The sequence below is a fragment of the Diabrotica virgifera genome, chromosome 1 (genome assembly GCF_917563875.1).
Source record: "Diabrotica virgifera virgifera chromosome 1, PGI_DIABVI_V3a".
NCBI lineage: Eukaryota > Metazoa > Arthropoda > Insecta > Coleoptera > Chrysomelidae > Diabrotica > Diabrotica virgifera.
Window position 1 is genome coordinate 230,526,984 of NC_065443.1, and position 21,293 is coordinate 230,548,276.

Genomic DNA, 21,293 nt, shown 5'->3' on the forward strand with positions numbered 1-21,293 from the left:
CAATGACAAGTCTGTTACACTCTACGGGTGTGAAACCTGGCCAGTGATAAAAACCTCCATATACAAACTACTATATTGTTGTGTACTAGTATTTGTTAACAAATGACTTTGAAGAATTGTTCGTATATTTGGCCTAACACCATCAGAAACGAAGATCCACTACACCAAATAGTAGTTTATAGATTCATAAAATTGACTAGGATCGGCCACCCACCACTTCGTCAAAACAGCTCCAATATTGCAAAGACTGCCTTTGAGGGCAATAGAGGGTAGAATCCCCAATAAACAAAAAGGAGGGGACGCCCAGTACAAACTTGGACAAAGAAAAAAATAGCTGTGTCCTACCTCCATTTATTACTCTTTTTTAACAGTTTTCAGAGAACGACAGAGTCGGAAGGAATCGATTCAACAATCAATTCTAGCACAGACCATTTTGCCAGTTGCTGAATAGATAAAAGTCTAGGTTTGCAACTAATATTTTGGATCAATATTTTGCAATAAAGATAAGATATATTATCACATAAATTACATAAACTAAGATATTTTATATTAGAATGAAAGTCTACACAAATAGACAAAATAAATGTTTATTGGGCTTTCGGATTGCAAGCTAGTGATAAAATAAATATTTTCGAAACGAAAGGAAGAAAACAGTAAAAAATCATTACCTGTTCATCTTTCAACCAAAGTTTTAGTTAGTTATGAAGTCCTAATGATCATGATGGAAAATAATATCACTAACAACTTCTTCATTGGGTTTGAACGAACGGAAAATAAACTACCAGGTTGAACATTCCGATCAACACCAGCATGTAAGAAACCATGTTAAAATGAATTACTAAGACTAGAATCTCGATATTTTGCACCAGGTATTTAAAATTTCAAACACCTATGCGACCAACTATCAACTGATCATAAAATATGTTGATATTTTTGAGTATCTGTGAAAACGTAACCATTGTGTTTTATTGGGTTGATTCGATTTCAGACCAGAAAAGAGTTCATTGGAAGAAAAATACCGTTAAAAATCTAGTTTTATCATTCCAACAGGTAGTTGCTACATAAAAACCTGTAGTTAAGAAGTACTATGAACGCTTGAACCAGACTTATGGTATCATAATCCCCAATAAATCTTCAAGATGGTGATAGCACACATTGATCAGCCTGTCATGGTAGGAGCCAAGGATATCCACAAGGCTGCTCAATGGTTACTGTATGCCTAAAATACATTACCAGAAGAGAACAGATGAGTAGGCTGTGTAAGACAGATACTAAATACGAGAAAAAAACTTATAGATATTGTACTAGACTAGTACCACATGGTATTAGTCTAGTACTAACCTGGTATACTAATGGAGATACCAGATAGATTAAGCTTAGATCTTGTGCAAGGAAAACTTGAGTCCAAGCTTTAAAGGATGCGGTATCTTATACCTTACCATTGATTATAGACACGGATCTATAATCAATGACCTTATTATAAAGTAGCGTTGTGGACTACCCATCTTACCCTTTTAGTTAATCTAGTCTAAAAATGGTTGAGAATTAATAATAAAAATATGCAATGGGCTCCGTAGCTTCTACGGAACTACCTCCATCTGCTGGGTCGAACAATATTGGCCCGTTTCCCATCAGACAGAAAACCAAATAATCTTTAAAGGTCATTATTCGAAAGACAATCACAAGGAGATCCGCAAGCATAAATTATCACCAAGCAATGCACCAATTCTATGAATTTATTACCAAGTATGTAGTAGTTTTCCTAGAATAGCTCCTCTACACTTGGCAATTCGGAACTGACGATAAACTATATATTATATTATGTTCCTTATGTTTGTGTACACCAAATGATACACAAGACAAATTTGCAGAGGAGAGGTCCAAAATTTATATAGGCAACACAAAAAGAAGAAGTTTCGAGCAAATATCGAACATTTTACTTGTAAAAAACTTACATATATACGTAGAAATAATACATTTAAGTCTGACTTATTGGTTGCTTATTTTAGTAAAAATGAATGCGTCTATTATTTTACAATATGATCTCTTATGATAGATTTAGTGTTTGGTTGATCATTTAATAATTTTTTCAGCTATATACGGGTTCTTTATTTTTATCATAATTTTTTTTGGATATAATCAGATGTATTTTCGCGGTTTTTGTTTTGTTCTGTCAATTGCTATTAGCCGCACATGTTCCAAATGGCAAAAAAAATTATTATTTTCTCGGGGTATGTAGTAAATGCGATGTTATTTAAACTCCTTGTCCAAGCTGCATGTTCTGTAATAACTTACCAGGTTTTTTTATAACTATTTTAGCCTGTTTCGCTGTGAAGGGCGCGATTCCAAGGCGACAATATAGACAAATAGTGAAAAATAGAAGTGTCAGAATAGGAGAAAAAATATAAGCAATAACGAGTGCATTGGGTCACTGGTGTGTTTTGATTAGATTTTGAAATTTGAGAAACAAATGTGCCGAAGAGTTATGCAGTGCTCTTTATAGAAAATATATATAAGTAATATAGAATATTGTCATATCAACAACCTCATATCATTTGCAAGATGCTACTTGGTACAAAACATTAGTATACATCAAGGGGCAAAGTAATTTGTGTAGGGGGGCTACAAGAGCGTGTTTGGTCGTCTCTGTTCATGGGCAATTGTATGTGCCTGTCTGACCAAAGCACGCGTTTAAGGGTCTTTATTAGGTATTTTTATGTCACAATCAAAGTTCCATGCAAATTGTGTTAGATAATATTAGTTAGTATTGATCGTGTATATGCATTTGATAAAACCATATCTACAATTTGTACAACTGAATACGTTTCCTTTATTAAAGGGGTTCTAAAGCATTAGTAAATAAGGCGACATATTGTACTGACTACGAAAGTACATTATAAAACAATATAAAAATAACAAGAAATATATTATTTCCTTACCTATAGACAGTATATCAGATGGAAGTTAGGTACGCTAACTCAATATATTTGTTCAACATAATTTTTATTATTATCAGCATAATAATCATATTACAGTTTTTAGTCACTCTATTCTAGGTTGTTGTTTGACAATTATGTTCCAGGAAAAATTGAGTCATCGAGATGAAATATGATCTCAGTCATCAAACGTATATTCTTGATGATAAAATCTAATCTTTTGTCACTCTCAAATGCTGGTTTGATAACTAATTGAATTGTGGTCTTCATTTGCTCGTCAAGCAAAATCTTGAAGGTATGTAATTCACAATTAGTCTTTGTATTAAAAAAACCATTGATATCGTTCAAAAAGTAATAAAACAAAATCGTCATCTGATATTCTATAAGATTGAGACAACCCTTCACATTAGTTTTATTGTATGCACTAGGGGTCCTGCAGCCCCTCGATAGGACTAAGGGTAGGACCTCGACATTGGGTCGCGTCATAAGCTGACTGTTCAGATATGGCTGTAATTTGGCGCAGGAAGTGGAACAAATATATGTGTGTAAAAGAATGGGATCTCCCTAATCAGGACTACTCCGTTGAATGAAGGTACCTCCTACAAACGGACTAGGCCTGGTGAATGAGAAGTATGAAAGGATGTGAAACAACCTAGCTAGTATAGTTCCTGTCACGACTTAGCTCTCTGGAATATCTGGGTATCTCTTCATGTAGTCGAGAGACGAGGAATGGATGAATTGCTTCAGCGACCCTTAAGTAGCCCACCCAAAACCCACCCCTGTCTTGTTGTACCACTACACCCGACGTAAATTTAAGTAGAAGACCCTCTGGCCTTCACTGCCACATCTGCAGTCTACGGCACTGCTCACATCACCAACACATGGTCAACTCAACCCGATATTTTCTACCAGTTGTATGTAATAATATACTCTCGAGTATAATCAAGAAAAGGCTATCCCATCTTGATCCTTTTCCCACTAAACCCACACCCCCCAACACACAAGGTAAAGGTGTAATTTTACCTTGCTCAGGCGTGCCTGGCAGTTGTGTGTCTAAATTGAAATGTCTCAAACGGCCGACTGGGGGAACTAGGCCGCACCTCTTTTCATTTAAGGCCTTATACCTGTACAGGGAGCACTGCCGGTATGGACAGATTACTTCTCCCGTACTCATGGGATCAATATGGAACCATGCACAAATTTTAAAGATTTAACCCATGGGGTCTCACAGTAGTACCCAACTAACTTTAGTACGTCCACTGAGGCTGTTCAGCAGAATCTGGAAGAAAATAAACCCACCACATCGGTTAATAAAAATACTGAGGACGTAATGCGGACTCCTTTGAAAAATACTGAGAAGATTGATGTTTCTCGGCCAAAAATATATGGAGCATAGAGGAGAATGCTTCGAAAAATGCGAGAACAGGGAATTGACACGTCTAAGGTCAAATTACCTCATAGACCTCAAAATAAGGCGCCAGGGAATTCCGAAATCACACATGCTGTTAAGCGGACCGTGTCTGAGGAGATATTAATAAAAAGAGCAGAACGGCTGTTGCTTCTTCTAAAGGGTTTAGCAGCAACTACAAAGATGCTCGTACTGGAATTAAGACGCAGTCATTTCCAGAGAATACCCAGAAAGGTCTGGTTCAGAGAATGACGTTAGGGCAATAAAAGAAGACCTAAGTAAACTTATCAACAATAAAATAATAACTTGTATCTTTTGTTGGTCTGACCTCAACCTGGTAGGGGAACTGGTGTGGAGCTCTGTAGGGGAGACATGACAGCTGCCAGAATTAAACTGAACTGCATTGGGTTGGTTACAGACTTTATCGTTGCGTCTCTTTACTTTCCTATTGACTCGAAGGAACAACTTCCAGGGACTAACTTTGAGAACCTTCTAGAACTAGAATATACCAAAAATAAGTACACAGAATTTATCATTGGATCGACTCTAATGCTCACCACAACGTTTGGTAAAGCGGACATATAAAAAATAGAGGTAAGTTACGTTTTGAGTACCCTGGCAGTACTGAACTTAATCTTCTGAGCGGGAAGCCCACCTTCGGGACATCAAGAGCACAATCACTATGGGAATTGGGGACATATCTGACTGGAATGTGTCGTATGCGTTATCCTTATGGGATCATGCATAGGTACATTGGTACATCTACATATGCTTTGAAACAAACTCAGTCAAACCGGAAATAAGGTTCTATAGAGACCCTAAGGTGGCCGCTTGGGAATCTTTTAGTAGGGGTTTTAGAACAAGGGTACGGAATTATCTTAAAAGACCAAAACACAACGTTGAACAGTGTCCTTTTTGTTGTCTTTGAACTTTTAGGGATATTCCTTATACAGCTATTAATTGTATGTTGTATTTCGTTTACGAATATTTTCCGTTTTCATTCCTTCTTTATTATTTGCTACTTTTTTTAACACTTGTTTGTTTTTGATATTTCATTACTTTGTTCAGTTAAGTTAGGCATTGTATGCTTTCGCTAAATATCCTTCTTATCTTCATCTTTCTTTCTTTTAAAATATTAGAGCTTTTTAGTTAGGTCATTATTTTTTTTCATTTTTCGCTGCTTATTCCTAACCCAAAATAACTGCCAAACAAAATAACTAATAAATAAACCTAAATTAACAACTATACGGGGTGTAACACAAATACAGGTCATAAATGAAATCACATATTCTGGGATCAAAATTAGTTCGAATGAACCTAACTTACCTTAGCACAAATATTCACATAAAAAAAGTTATAGCCCTTTGAAGTAACAAAATGAAAATCGATTTTTTTGAATATATCGAAAACTATTGGAGATTTTTTATTGAAAATGGACATGTGGCATTCTTATGGCAGGAACATCTTAAAGAAAAATTATTGGGCAATTTGTGCACCCCATAAAAATTTTATGGGGATTTTGTTCCCTTAAACCCCCCAAACTTTTGTGTACGTCTCAATTAAATTATTATTGTGGTACCATTAGTTAAATTCAATATTATTAAAACTTTTTTTGCCTTTTAGTATTTTTTCGATAAGGCAGTTTTTATCGAGTTGAGGCTTATTTTTCAATATGTTTACATAAAAATTGTATGGGGGTTTTGTTCTTTTAAACCCCCCAAATGTTTGTGTACGTTCCAATTAAAATATTACTGTGGTACCACTAGTTAAACACAGTGTTTTTAAAACTTTTTCGCCTCTTTGTATTTTTTCGAAAAGGCACCTTTTATCGAGATGTGACTTCTTTTTTAATATGGTTCAAAATAGCCCTAAAAATGTAAATCATAAATAAATGTTCATATTATTACAAAGTATCCATAATCGTACTTAACCTTCCGTTACTCGCGCCAATTTTTTGTGATCGAATACTCGCGCACGGTGCAGAAGACCGGGTCCAAAAATATGGGTCAGCAAGATTTGAAAAAATTTTTGTTAGCAAAATTGTGTACAATTGTACTATTTAATAAATTCATATATGATCATATATTTTGTAGATATGAGTTTGTGTCAACATTATATTACTTTAACAAAAAGTAATTTTGTTTATCGTAATCTTCATACGTTTCCTCGTCAGTCGATATTCCTCAAATAATTTTAATAATCTTTGCTTCTTCTTCTCGTAATCCATATCTAAATGTAAATAAACAAATATATAAACATTAAAAATTAGAAAAAGAACGTAAATTACCTTATTAATTAAAACTTACTACTTTTAATTACCTTACTAATTAATAGGTGTTGCCTAATAATAAAAGTACAATACTCTTTTTTACACTGCACGTGGACTTCACACACAGTTGACTGATGACTGAACATGTATATGCAGCAGGAATTCAAAATCTCTACTACAATCAGAGTTATAGGAAGTTATTTAGCGGGCCGGTGTGCGAGTAACGGAGGGTTAAACATAATATACAAATATGTGGTGGATTTGACAAATATTCGAAATATCTCGATAAAAACTGATTTTTCGAAAAAGTACTAAGAGGCAAAAAAGTTTTAAAAACATTGTTTTTAACTAATGGTACTACAATAATAATTTAATTGGAACGTACACAAAAGTTTGGGGGTTTAAAGGGACAAAACCCCATAAAATTTTTATGGGGTGCCCAAATTTCACTATAATTTTTTCTTAAGATGCTACTGCCATAAGAATGCCATATGTCCATTTTTAATAAAAAATCTCCAATAATTTTCGATACGTTCGAAAAAATCGATTTTCATTTTGTAACTTAAAAGGGCTGTAACTTTTTTTATGTGCACATTTGTACTAAGGTAAGTTAAGTTCGATCGAATTATTTTTGGTCCCAGAATATGTGATTAAATTTATGACCTGTATTTTTGTTACACCCTGTATTTATACGCCAGTCAATGGGAGCAATAGGATATTTATTACCTCCGAATTCTATCCTACTGCATGGATTTTAATAAAGTTTTGGGCCGAGTCTCTACTTATCTCCTAATTTAAAGTCTACCCTATGCCAATGTGTGCTTTCATCTTGGGGGTGGTTCCCACCCCTTCTTAGGGGTGGAAAATTTTTTGGTTAAAATTACCAAGGAATTCGCTATAGAACCTAATTTTAAGCAGAAACTGTTCTATAATTTTTTTTGAAAACTCAATACTTTTTGAGATATTCGTGGTTGAAAAATGGCCATTTTCATTGAAACATAATACCTTTTCGAACGGTTTTTTACTAATACCTTAAAAACTATGCATCTAACTAAATAAACTATATTAAACATTTTTGTAGGATATAAAAAACAAAGAGACACTTGCCTTCATAAATCTTCTAGTTATAATACAAAAAGAGATTGGTAGGTGAAATTAGTTTATTTTTTGGTACATTCTCAAATTGGTATATTCAACTTGAAATAACAGAGAAACGGTCGATTCTAGTGTGTATAATGCTACTAATACCTTTTGTAGTGCTTGAAAACACCTTTAAAATGAGCTATATTAAAGGTCCATTACATTAAAACTAAGCGAGGTATGCTGCAACAAAATTGATAACCAATGTATTTTAAGAAAAAATGAAAAGTAATTTTAATGCCCATCCACCAAAATGTAAATGCATCGTTTTCCTTTCACAATACCTTTTATTATAGTGTTATTTCTATCCTCAAACAGTTGGACGTGTTTAAATTGAATGGTTTAAAAAAAAAAGATCAAATTATAGAGAGCATTTTTAAATTTTCTTAAAAGTCTTCTTTTTTCTTCATGTAACTTAGAAATGGTAAGAGATACAGTAATGAAAAATAAAAAGAAATTTTTATCTGAAAAAGCCCTACATTTTGGTGCGGTATCTTTTTTTCGTATCTCTTATATTTTTCGAGTTACATGAAGGAAAAGGAAGATTTTTAAGAAAATTTAAAATTGAACTCTATAATTTGATCTAATTTTAATCAAAAACTATTCATTTTAATCCAGTCTAACTTTTTGAACATAGAAATAACACTATGATAAAAAGTATTGCAGAACGAAAACGAAGTATTTAAGTTCTGATGGACAAGGGGTTAAATATTCTTTTCATTTCTTCTGAAAATAAATTAGTCATCAAGTTTTTTGCAGAATATCTCGCTTAGTTTGAATGTAATCGGCATTTAGTATTGCTCATTTTAAAGGTCTTTTCAAGCACTACAAAAGTTATTAGTATAATCATAAACCTAAAATCGACAGTGTCTCTGTTATTTCAAGTTGAATACACCGATTTGAGCATGCAGCAAAAGAACAAACTCTTCTTACCTACCCTATCCCTCTTTGTATTTTAAGTAGAAGATTTATGAAGGAACAAATCTCTTTGTTTTTTTATAACCTACAGAAATATTTTATATAGTTTGTTGTTAGATGCATAGTTTTTAAGGTACATATTCGCAAAAATCCTTCCGAAAATGTGTTATTTTTCAATGAAAATGGCCAATTTTCAACCACGAATAACTCAAAAATATTGAGTTTTCAAAAAATAATTATGAAACAGTTTTTGCTTAAAATTAGGTTCTCTAGCCTTTTCCGTGGCTATTTTAACCAAAATATGTTCCACCCCCGAGAAGGGGTGGAAACCACCCCCAATATAAAAGCGCACATCGGCATAGGGTAGACTTTGTTTCTTGAGCTATTCCCTACTTACTGTGAAAATATCAAGTAAATCGATGAAGTAGGATGGAATTCGGAGCCAAATACCCTCATTGACTGCCCTATTAGTTTTGTGAGGAGCTAGTTATGATATTATGGTTATTTGTAGTTTATTGTCTATTTCACTATCACAAACATTAGTCAGTGCATACAGACCATTTGGCTTTTTGTCGTTAATATCTTTTGAATAATAATTGAATGTCAAGTCAAAGGTCAAAAGGTGGCGTATTGTATTTCTAATAATGTTAGTACACAGCCAGAAAACAACTAATAAGACAAGTAAAAAAATTATTTAGTAAAATCATTTATAAAATTTAAAATTGAACTCTATAATTTGATCTAATTTTTATCAAAAACCATTCATTTTAATACAGTCTAACTTTTTGAACATAGAAATAACACTATGATAAAAAGTATTGTAGAACGAAAACGAAGTATTAATTAAAAGTCCATTGAATGGCTACATCACAATAGCAAAACGTTTTCGATTTAAAAAGATTATCATCAGTGCCGAACAGATTCGATCATTCTGAGCCTCCAAAATAACAAATATTTGGGTAAAAACGTAGAAACCGTTTAAAAGTATTACAATTATACGAAATTTACATTGTTGAGTTTATAGACGGAGCGGCAGCGCTGAAAAATCCCTTTGAATTTACTAAAGCTAGATTTTTCACAGTTGATTACTGTGATTGTGTAGAGAAACATACTGCGGTCGGTCAATCGAAACGTAGAACAGAGGTTACTGAGAGGGTATCAAAGTTGCTTTCCTACGAAGGTTATTAAATCCATTTACTAAGGCTGAAAATCAGTACACACATTCCAAATTAAATATAAATAAAAGTTATTATAGTCGGTCACCTGTATGACCGGACAGAGCCGGTCGGTCGGCCCCGATGAATGTACAGGGTTATTCACTATATTTTGACCCCCTTGTAAACTGCTTTATTTACAGAATTAGAAAAAAATGTAAAATACAAAAGTTATTCTATTTTTTAATTATGACTATTTGCCATATATATCGTACTAGTGACGTGTTCCATCTGGGCGTGATGACGTAATCGACTATTTTTTTAAATTAGAATAGGGGTCGTGTGCTAGCTCATTTGAAAGGTATTCAATTCTCTATACACTACTATAAACATTAAGATCATTGTTTATACAGGGTGTCCAAAAATTTTTTTTGAATTATTAATTAAACAATAAATTTAATTAAAAATTTTTTTTGGACATCCTGTATAATTAATCATGTTAATGTGTATATTACGGAATAGGCAATTGAATAACCTTTCAAATGAGCTAGCACTGAACCCCTGTTCCCATTTAAAAAATAGTCTATTACGTCATCCAGATGGATGACGTCACTAGTACGATATATATATCAAAAAATCGTAATGTAAAAATTGAATAAGTTTTGTATTTTACATTTTTTTCTAATTCTGTAAATAAAGAAGTTTACAAGGGGGTCAAAATATAGTGAATAACCCTGTACATTCACTGGGGCCGACCGACCGGCTCTGTCCCGTCATAACTTTTATTTATATTCAATTTAGAATGTATGTTCTGATTTTCAGCCTTAGTAAATGGATTTAATTACCTTCGTAGGAAAGCAACTTTGATACCCTCTCAGTAACCCCTGTTCTACGTTTCGCTTGACCGACCGCAGTATGTTTCTCTACACAATCACAGAAAGCAACTGTGAAAAATCTAGCTTTAGTAAATTCAAAGAGATTTTTCAACGCTGCCTCTTGGACTATAAGTTATCAGTGATGTTTCAAATTGTCCCAGATTCAGCACTGGGCATAATAGGAATCCGCAAGTTGTTAACTACCGTCTGTAATGTGAGGACATAACCTCAAGACGTGCTCAACCCACTTGGGGAGTCCTATGATGTCTAGTGCTAAATCTAGAACAATTTCAATCATTGATATTTAAACTTAAAAATGTGAATTTCTTATAATTGTAATAATAATGTTAATGAGTTTTACCTTTTTATTCTGCTGCCTCAGTATGTTCGCATCCTGTTTAGCACTGGTGGTAACCTTTTCAGATCGAAAACGTTCTCTTATTGGGATGTAGCCCTTTAATGGACTTTTAATTAATATATACCTTTTATAAAGGATTTTATTAATGAACATTTTTGTGATAAATGGTCTATAACCAGCTACAGGAAATCATTTTCCTTGTAGATTTTATAACAAGAAATATATACAGTTCTGGAGTAGTTCACATGTTTATCTTACACTCTGCCATTTCTGGTTTAAATTGCTACTAAATATTCTTTTAGGCATTACCAGCAAGAAGTAGTAAGAGGAATTATTGATGCAAGTATAATTAGATCAACTAAAATACAACACGAAGTATGTTAACTAACAAAACTATATTATACTGAATTAAAGCAGTCCTAATAAAACAAAATACATACTTCTCTTGTATGAATATTTAAACTATATTACATACTTTATTATCAAAAAGATTGAACTAACATTATATACATTCTCCAGAACAGAAAGTAAAAATGGAACAAGATGAACAATTAATTGTTTAGTTGTATTTCTTATGGAACATTAAAGACTAAAACATAATACTACTGTTTAAAACTTATTTATTTGTGACATCTATAACTTACAGTTCTTAAAATAATATTCACTATATTTTGTTGGTATATGAGAAAATATTGGAAAATATTTCTTCTATTTTTACTCCAGTCGAAGAGCATTTTCACGAATAATTTTCTAAGCCTGCACGGATTTGCACCAAAATTTAGCTATAGGTTCTACTTATACAGGGTGTTTAATTAATAATTGTCCATATAGTAACTGGAGAAACCTTAGCACAAAATACGAAGATTTAACCTAAAACATTTTAATAAAATGTGGTTCCTTACTGAGTTACAGGGTGTTTTACCTAAAAATTTAAAAATAATTTTTGCTCGGTATTTTAAAACTACTCGACGTATCCTTTTCATACTTGGCAGTAAGTATAGGTACTGTACAAACTACTAAATTATGTTAGACAAACGTTTATGGCTCTTACCAGAGGCGTACGACGGGGGAAAGTGAATGGTTAACCCTTTCCAAATTCTACGCCACTGGCGAAATTGCTATTTTAGTTCAATTTTTGGATTCTTCAATACTTTCTATGAAAATAATATATTCTTCATTCGTAACGATAAAGTCATTAGTTTTCGAGATAGTTGAAGTTAAAAATGAAACGACACGGTTATTTTGATCAGTGTATTGTGTCGCTTCATTTTTAATTTCAAATATCTCGAAAACTAATCATTTTATCGTTACGAATGAAGAGTATATTGTTTACATAAAAAGTATTGCAAAATCAAAAAATAACACTAAAATAGCAATTTCGTCAGTGGCGTAGAATTTGGGAAGGGTCAACCAGCCACTATCCCCTGTCGTACGCCTCTGGTAGTAGCTAGAAACGTTTATTTATCTTAGTTTAGTAGGGTGTACAGTACATACACTTTCTGCCAAGTATGATAAGGATACTCCAAATAGTTTTAAAGTACTGGGTACAAATAGTTTTTAAATTTTAATCATATGAATCATATAAATTAATCAAAATAACTGTGCCGTTTCATATTTAACTTCAAATATCTCGAAAACTAATGGCTTTATCGTTACCAATGAAGAGTATATTATTTACGTAGAAAATATTGTAGAATCTAAAAATGGCACTAAAATAGTAATTCCTCCAGTGGCGTAGAATTTGAGAAGGGTCAACCATTCACCATCCCCTGTCGTACGCCTCTGGTAGTAGCTAGAAACGTTTGTTTACCATAATTTAGTAAGGTGTCTAGTAGTCCGCACTTTCTGCCAAGTATGAAAAGAATACGTCAAATAGTTTTAAAATGCTGAGCAAAAATTGTTTTTAAATTTTTGGAAAAAACACCCTGTAACTTAGTAAGGAACCACATTTTATTTAAGTGTTTTAGGTTAAATCTTCGTATTTTGTGCTAGTTTCTACAGTTACTATATGGACAATTATTAATGAAACACCCTGTATAAACGAATAAGACCAAAGTTGTTTAAAATTGGTTAATATATTAATTGGCGGTACTAGTTGTAAAAAAAATTACCCACGAGAAGGGGTGGAATCCCGCCATGCTAAAAGCATCCTACGACAAAGGGTCAACTTTGAAGGTGAAGGTAAGTAGAATTTGACTGGACTATTTGTTTATACTTTTAACGTGATGGTCACGACAATAGAAAAACAAAAATGTACTCCAAACAAAAATTATTATTTGATACCAGTATTGTACCTTAGAACTTGTGTAATTATATTTTAATTTAAGTTAGATCCTTTAATAATGTTTAGGAACCCACTAAGAATTTTATCACACAATTTGACATATATGTACAGTAGGAAAAATGAAAGAATACCCATGAACGAACATATAAAACACGCTGTATTTTCCTGTCGCCGTGTCACACAAAAAATTGGCCAGCGCAGGTACATGTAATAATTATTGTTACATGTACTTGCACTTGACAATTTTCTTTGTGACACGGTGACAGGAGAATACAGCGTGTTTTATATGTTCGTTCATGGGTATTCTTTCATTTTTCCGACTGTACATAAGTGCTACAATTTAAATTATCCTAGTGTTTCTTTACACATAAGGATAACATCATTACTATTGATGGTTTTCTTTGAACAAAGATTGATAATAATCAAACAAACAGTCCATAAATAAAGTAGTCACAGAGAGAACGCAAAAAAACTGACAATTATTAATTGATTTCAACTATCCACTAGATTGAGATTTCAATTATGTACATCATCACTGTGGACCAAAGAAAACAGTTCACCTCGATATTTGGCAGTATTTATTAGATTTTAACGAAATGAAGAAATAGGTCGATTTTTGATTTAAGGCGGACACATTTTTACGGTTCATACATCTGTTATTTGTCAACCCTTTCCTTCCACTTCTACCACCCCTTATTTTTAAATAGGGAATAGGGGTCGTGTGCTAGCTCATTTGAAAGGACATTCAATTCTCTATTCAGTAATATTAACATTGACATAATTATTTATACAGGGTGTCCAAGAAGAATTATTTTCAATTCAATTAATTGACACAAAAAGAAGAATGTATGTAATGTATTTAACTCAAAATACATTCTACTGCTGACAGAAAACAAAAAAATGTTTATTTGATAAATAAACATTGTCTTTTGTTTAAATTCAATATTCAACCTACTAAGAGGCAGATGGGTGGCAGCTTGAACATTGAAATTAAGCGAAAAGCAATGTTTATTTATCAAAAAACTATTTTTTTTTCTGTTTTCTGACAGCAGTTGAATGTATTTTGAATTAAATAAATTACATACATTCTTCTTTTTGTGTCAATTAATTTAATCGAAAATAATTTTTATTGGACAACCTGTATAAATAAATGTTAATATAACTGAATAGAGAATTGAATAACCTTTCACTTGAGCTAGCACACGACCCCTATTTCCTATTCCCTATTTAAAAATAAGGGGTGGGGGAAGTGAAAGGAAGGGGGTTGACAAATGACAGATGTGTGTACCGTAAAAATGTGTCCCCCTTAGATAAAAAATAGACCTGTTTCGTCATTTCCTTAAAATCTAATAAATACTACCAAATATCGAGGTGGACTCTTTTCTTTGGCCCTCACTGTACATATATAATATACAGTATGTCCCTGTCAGTTGTATCCATATGGAAAACTTTTTTATTATTAATTTTACGAAAAAAAGTTGTTCTTTATAAAAAGCTCTGCATGGTCCAAAACCTAAGATTTAACCATCAAATATCAAGTTTTTTGAATATTATACGAGGTATGTCAAAAAGTTTGAATTTCACTCAAGAGTAAAGTAGCTTTATTTTTCACAATATTGAAAATTGCTATTATGAAAAGTTGTTTGGAATTAAAAACTGTATTCTAGTATGCAATTACATCCTTCTAATTGAAAAAATTTTTTTTTGAAAAATTATGGATAGGTAACTAACATTATTTTCAGTTATTTTAATTCAAATAACTCTTTTATTATTAATTTTACGAAAAAAAGTGATACTTAGTAAAAAGTTCTGCATGGTCTAAAATCTAAAATACAACCATCTTTTGTCAAATTTTATCAATTTTATACGAGGTATGTCAAAAAATATGAATTTCGCTCAAGAGTAAAATACGTTTATTTTTCACAATATCGAAAATTTTTATTATGAAAAATTATTTAGAATTAAAAACTATGTTTCAGTGTGTAATTACATCCTTCTAATTGAAATATTCTGAACTATAAAGGTACTTTACTTTTGATCTAAATATATCTTCTTTGACATACCTCGTATAAAATTGATAAAATTTGATATAAGATGGTTTTATTTTAAGTTTTAGACCATCCAGAACTTTTTATTAGGAATCACTTTTTTTCGTAAAATTAATAATAAAAGAGTTATCAGAATTGAAATAACTGAAAAAATAATGAGATCCATAATTTCTCAAAAAAAAAATTTTTTTTTTCAATTAGAAGGATGTAATTGCATATTAGAATATAGTTTTTAATTCCAAACAACTTTTCATAATAGCAATTTCCAATATTACGAAAAATAAAGCTACTTTACTCTTGAGTGAAATTCAAACTTTTTGACATACCTCGTATAATATTCAAAAAATTTGATATTTGATGGTTAAATCTTAGGTTTTGGACCATGCAGAGCTTTTTATAAAGAATAACTTTTTTCGTAAAATTAATAATAAAAAAGTTTTCCATATGGATACAACTTACAGGGACATACTGTATATTATATAATAGGAATTTTATTTTGATGATGATTTTAGATTTAAAAGTTAAAACACCATGTAAAATTTAAATGCTCAGTACTTACTTGATTATTATCATACAACCAGAAATTTTAGCTGGCACAAATAAATAAGTTTCATAAAATCAACATAGTATTTTCCTTACAAAAATGTAGAAATGGAATGTCGTTTATATCGAGCAGACAAATAAGATGTAAAAAAGAATTTCATGTCACTAAAAGGTTTTACTGCACATATTTACTTACCACTATGCATAAAAATAAATATTATATATTGTTACTAATCGTAGCTAGGTATAAATTATCATGAATATTGCAAAACAATATATATTCCATTTTGAACGTCTTGAATTATTAAAAAAAGCTGTTCAGGACGATAAAAAATGCGACTTTTTAACAATTCATGGATCAATTACGGAATAAAAGTTATTTTCAGTTGGTATTCAGGGAAACGCTACCTTTGCATGGAATTTTAATTGTGGGGAAAATTGGGATGATCTACTGGTAGAAAAAGTGCCAAACCCAATAAAAATACCAAACAAAAACCGAAAGGTACTATAAATTCAGGCATTCTATTTAAAAATTTACTATCATTTTAGAAGCCAAAGTAAATTCAAAATAAAACTGAACCTTACCATCTGATTTTCCAAGTAGCATTGAAAAAAATGAACAAAGAGACATATTTTTTGTGAATTCTTTGTTTTACTCAAAAAAATATAAGCGTGTTTTTGTAAGAGCTATTATGGTGTGTATTAGAAATTATATTTATCATGTTTCGTTATATTTATTGTATGTGTATTTTGGCGTATAGTTTATTATAATATAGGCGAATATTAGCAGAATGTCGAAATATATGTTAAATTATACAAATATAAAATTTCTCTCGTCAAAACTTTGATCAAATTCTAAATATATGATTGCAGAAACTGGAAAGCGAAATATTGTGATAGGATTTATTTTATTATTCCAAAACTTTCAATTTCAAAATTCCGTGAAGTTTCCAATAATAGTTTCAAACTAAGAATCCAGTTTGAATTCATTGAAATCTATGTAGTAAACAATGCGACGCGCGACCCCTTGGTATAAAATTCTATAAACAATCCATTAATTTAAAATATATTATAGATTAATACGCCAGTCAATGGGAGCAAAAATAGGATATTACCTCCGAATCCTATCCTACTGCATGGATTTTAATGAAATTTTGGGCCTAGCCTCTACTTATCTCCTTATTCAAAGTCTACCCTATGCCGATGTGTGCTTTTATCTTGGGGGAGGTTTCCACCCCTTCTTAGGGGTAGAAAATTTTTTGGTTAAAATTACTACGGAATTCGAGAGAGAGAGCCTAATTCTAAGCAAAAACTGTTCTGTAATTTTTTTTTGAAAACTCAATATTTTTGAGATTTTCGTGATTGAAAATTGGCCATTTTCGTTGAAACAAACACCTTTTCGAACGGTTTTTTGCGAATACCTTGGCATACCTTAAACCTATTTAAAAAAACTATATTAAACATTTTTGTAGCCTATAAAAAACAAAGAGACACTTGCATCATAAATCTTCTAGTTATAATACAAAAAGAGATATGGTAGGTGAAAGTAGTTTGTTTTTTGGTACATTCTCAAATTGGCGTCTTCAACTTGAAATACCAGAGAAACGGACGATTTTAGGTGTATAATGCTACTAATACCTTTTGCAGTGCTTGAAAAGACCTTTAAAATGAGTTACTTTAAAGGTCCATTACATTAAAACTAAGCGACATATGCTGCAAACAAAATTGATAACTAATGTATTTTAAGAAAAAATGAGAAGTAATTTTAACCCCCATCCACCAAAATGTAAATGCATCGTTTTACTTCCACAATACATTTTATTGTAGTGTTATTTCTATGTTCAAAAAGTTGGACGGGTTTCAAATGAATGGTTTTTGAAAAAAAAAGATCAAATTATAAAAAGCATTTTTAAATTTTCTTAAAAATATTCCTTTTTTTCCATGTAACTTGAAAATGATAAGAGATACATCAATGAAAAATAAAAAGAAAATTTTTATCCGAAAAAGCCCTACATTTTTGTGTAGTATTTTTTTCGTATCTCTTACCTTTTTCGAGTTACATGGAGGAAAAAGATGATTTTTAAGAAAATTTAAAAATGCGGTCTGTAATTTGATCTTATTTTTTTCAAAAACAATTTATTTTATTCAAGTCCAACTTTTTGAACATTGAAATAACACTATAATAAAAAGTATTGCAGAAGAAAAACGATGTATTTAAATTCTGATGGATGAGGGGTTCAATATACTTCTCATTTCTTCTTAAAATACATTAGTCATCAAATTTTTTGCAAAATATCTCGCTTAGTTTGAATGTAATCTACATTTAGCGTTGCTCTTTTTAAAGGTCTTTTCAAGCACTACAAAAGTTACTAGTATCATTATACACCTAAAATCGATAGTTTCTCTGTTATTTCAAGTTGAATACACCGATTTGAGCATGCAGCAAAAAACAAACTCTTCTTACCTACCATATCCCTCTTTGTATTTTAACTAGAAAATTTATGAAGGAACGAATCTCTTTGTTTTTTTATAACCTACAGAAATATTTTATATCGTTTTTTTGTTAGATGTATAGTTTTTAAGGTATTCGCAAAAATTAGTCCGAAAAGGTGTCATTTTTCAATGAAAATGGCAAATTTTCAACCACGAATACCTAACTCAAAAAGTATTGAGTTTTCAAAAAATAATTATAGAGCAGTTTTTGCTTAAAATTAGGTTCTCTAGCCTCTTCCGTCGCTAATTTAACCAAAATATTTTTCACCCCTAGAAGGGGTGGGAACCACCCCTAAGATAAAAGCGCACATCGGCATAGGGTAGACTTTGTTTCTTGAGCTATTTCCTACTTACTGTGAGAATATCAAGTAAATCGATTTAGTAGGATGGAATTCGGAGCCAAATACCCTCATTGACTGCCCTATAATAATACCAAATTCAAACAAGAGACACGAGACGATATCCATTTACGAATACTACTAAGAATAAAAAATACTTTTTCATGCCGCTCATATTAACTGAGATGTTAAACCTTAGAGTTATTGGTATTCAACATAGAAAGAGATGAAATAGATGATCATTTATATACAGGCTTGGCCATCCAACAGAGTCCACTAGATTTTTTGCAATATTCATTCGATTTTGTAAAAATACTAAAACAGGTCGATTTTTATACCAAAGGATATATCTTTAAACGATTTGGATATGTTATTTGTCAACTCCTTCTCTTCAGTTACCACAAACTTTTAATTTTAAATAGGAAATACACCATTAGAGGGCATGTATTACGCTGTAGAATGCCGGCTTCCATCTTTTTTTATATTAACTCTATTCTGGTGCATCAGTATCAGATTATTGAAAGTGTTACACCTCTTAAAAACTAAACGTAACTCCTATGTTTTGCCAATGTAAATTTCAAATTTTTCTTGTCACGTTAAATACTAAATTAAAATGAAGTTTGCAGCATTAATAGCGCACTATTCGTCGTTTTAGTTCTTCCAATGAAGCAGGAATGGTTTTAGTATTTAAATAACCCCAAAGGTATAATTAGATCCACCCTATGGCTCTATACCCCATGAGTCCACCATATGTTCTGTAGCCAATTAGATCCACGCTATGGTCTGTAGCCATTCTCCTCCACAATCGACTGCCAAGGAGATTTCCTGCGTCCTCATCTACAGCATCCTCCTAGCGCTTTCCAGGTCTGCCAATATGTTTCTTCACTTGCATTCAACGGTTTTTTTAAGCTTGTTTTTTCTATGCTGCATATCTCCATACAAGGCCTGTCCAGAAAAGACGCTCTATGAGAACATACTAAGAAAGATGTGGTTGTTTAAATATATCATATATTTTATAACGTTACAAACGTCACATCTTTGATATTTTATTTTTAAATAATTATTTTACTTTACTTTCTTTAATATTTCATTAGTAATTATTTTCTTCTATTTGTTTTACCAGTTTTCTTCGTTAAAAACTTGTTGGCGCCCTCTTTTACTATCCTCTTTTATTATCCCCTTTTATTACCCTCTTTTATTATCTTCTATTAATATATCTCTTTTCATCTAACATCTAAATCATCATACTGAACTTACCCTGTGTATTCTTACTCTGTAAGTATCTGTTTTTCAATACGGAACATGCCTGCCACTGCCTATGTCGCACTGTCATGAAAGTGACACTTCATCCCTACTCGCTGTCATTTCAATTCTACAAATGGCGGTGGTAATCTTATAAAAGGCATGTAATGTGAAAAATAAATCATTTTTATTCAAATCATCTTTCTCTAGGGGTAAGAAATCAATATTTTTTCCTTTAATTACATTTCCCATCTAACAGTCTTTCTAATGTTTTTTTTTATATATAACCTAACCCCAATGTCAAACTATGTGTTCTTATATTTTAGTTTTATATATTTCGTTCTAATTTACATGCATGCACGTTTAGTAATCAAATTTTAACTATTCTCCTCATCTAAATTCCATTTAATTTACCCTTGCCATTTACTATTTTTGGATACTATTTGGCAAAGGTACAATTTGGTTATTAACTTCTTGATTGTTGATATGTGTGTTTTTATCTTATAGTTTTTGGATAGAAATCAACCTTTCTCTCTTCGGGAGCTTCAAGCCATCCACACCGGTGATGGAACTAAGGCTGATACAATGGAGACCAACAGCTAGACTGCAACAACTACCATCTACAGCTGCAGGGACCTAGGGCCACAACATCTGCCCATGTCCACAAGAAGTCTGCAGCAGTACCATTCGACGTCAAGAAGTTACCACCAGACACCACCAGAAGTTACCGCCATCAGTATAATCCAGAATTGTTAGTTTTTGGCAAGAATTTTAATATATTTGTTAATGTAATTGTATACATAAATCATATATTTATTATATCTTTATGAACAATAAACACGATTAGATATTATTGTTTTACTTGCTTCCATTCTGGGATTTTCATTGTTCATGTTTTTGATTAGGACAAGGTGGACTCACAACTTGGGAGATTGAGCTAGTCTAGGCTAGACGGTAGCTATCATAGTTGATTGAAATATTATTCTCCGATATTATTTCAATTATCTGGGGTAGTTTATCGCTCACTTTCATAATTCTCTTTGATTTGTCACCTTCTGTCCTCATTTATAGGGCCTAGTATTCTTCTCAGTACTTTTTTCTACTATGTCCATACTGTTTTCAGTTTTTTGAGTCAATATATAAGTTTCCCTTATGCCTGGTTGCAGCAACAGATATTAAGCTTAAGACGTACCTTAAGCTTAAATATAAATGTACATCCTTATGATCGTGCGACACTAGCATCTAAATGCCGTTAATTATCGCATTTGACATAGGTATTTCTAATGG

The 21,293-nt window shown here is 31.9% G+C and overlaps 1 protein-coding gene across 7 annotated transcripts in view; it reads right to left on the reverse strand.

Moving 5' to 3' along the window:
- The window catches only part of LOC114339424 (serine/threonine-protein phosphatase 2B catalytic subunit 2-like), a 1,099,401-nt gene that overhangs the window by 167,054 nt on the left and 911,054 nt on the right, over positions 1-21,293 (reverse strand). For 3 of the 7 annotated variants that reach the window (XM_050647774.1, XM_050647785.1, XM_050647779.1), the window contains exon 10: positions 2,296-2,328. The exons of the other annotated variants lie outside the window; for them this stretch is intronic. In XM_050647774.1, the coding sequence (XP_050503731.1) occupies positions 2,296-2,328 (33 nt within the window). The remainder of the gene's footprint in view (positions 1-2,295; positions 2,329-21,293) is intronic. 7 annotated transcript variants of the gene reach the window in all.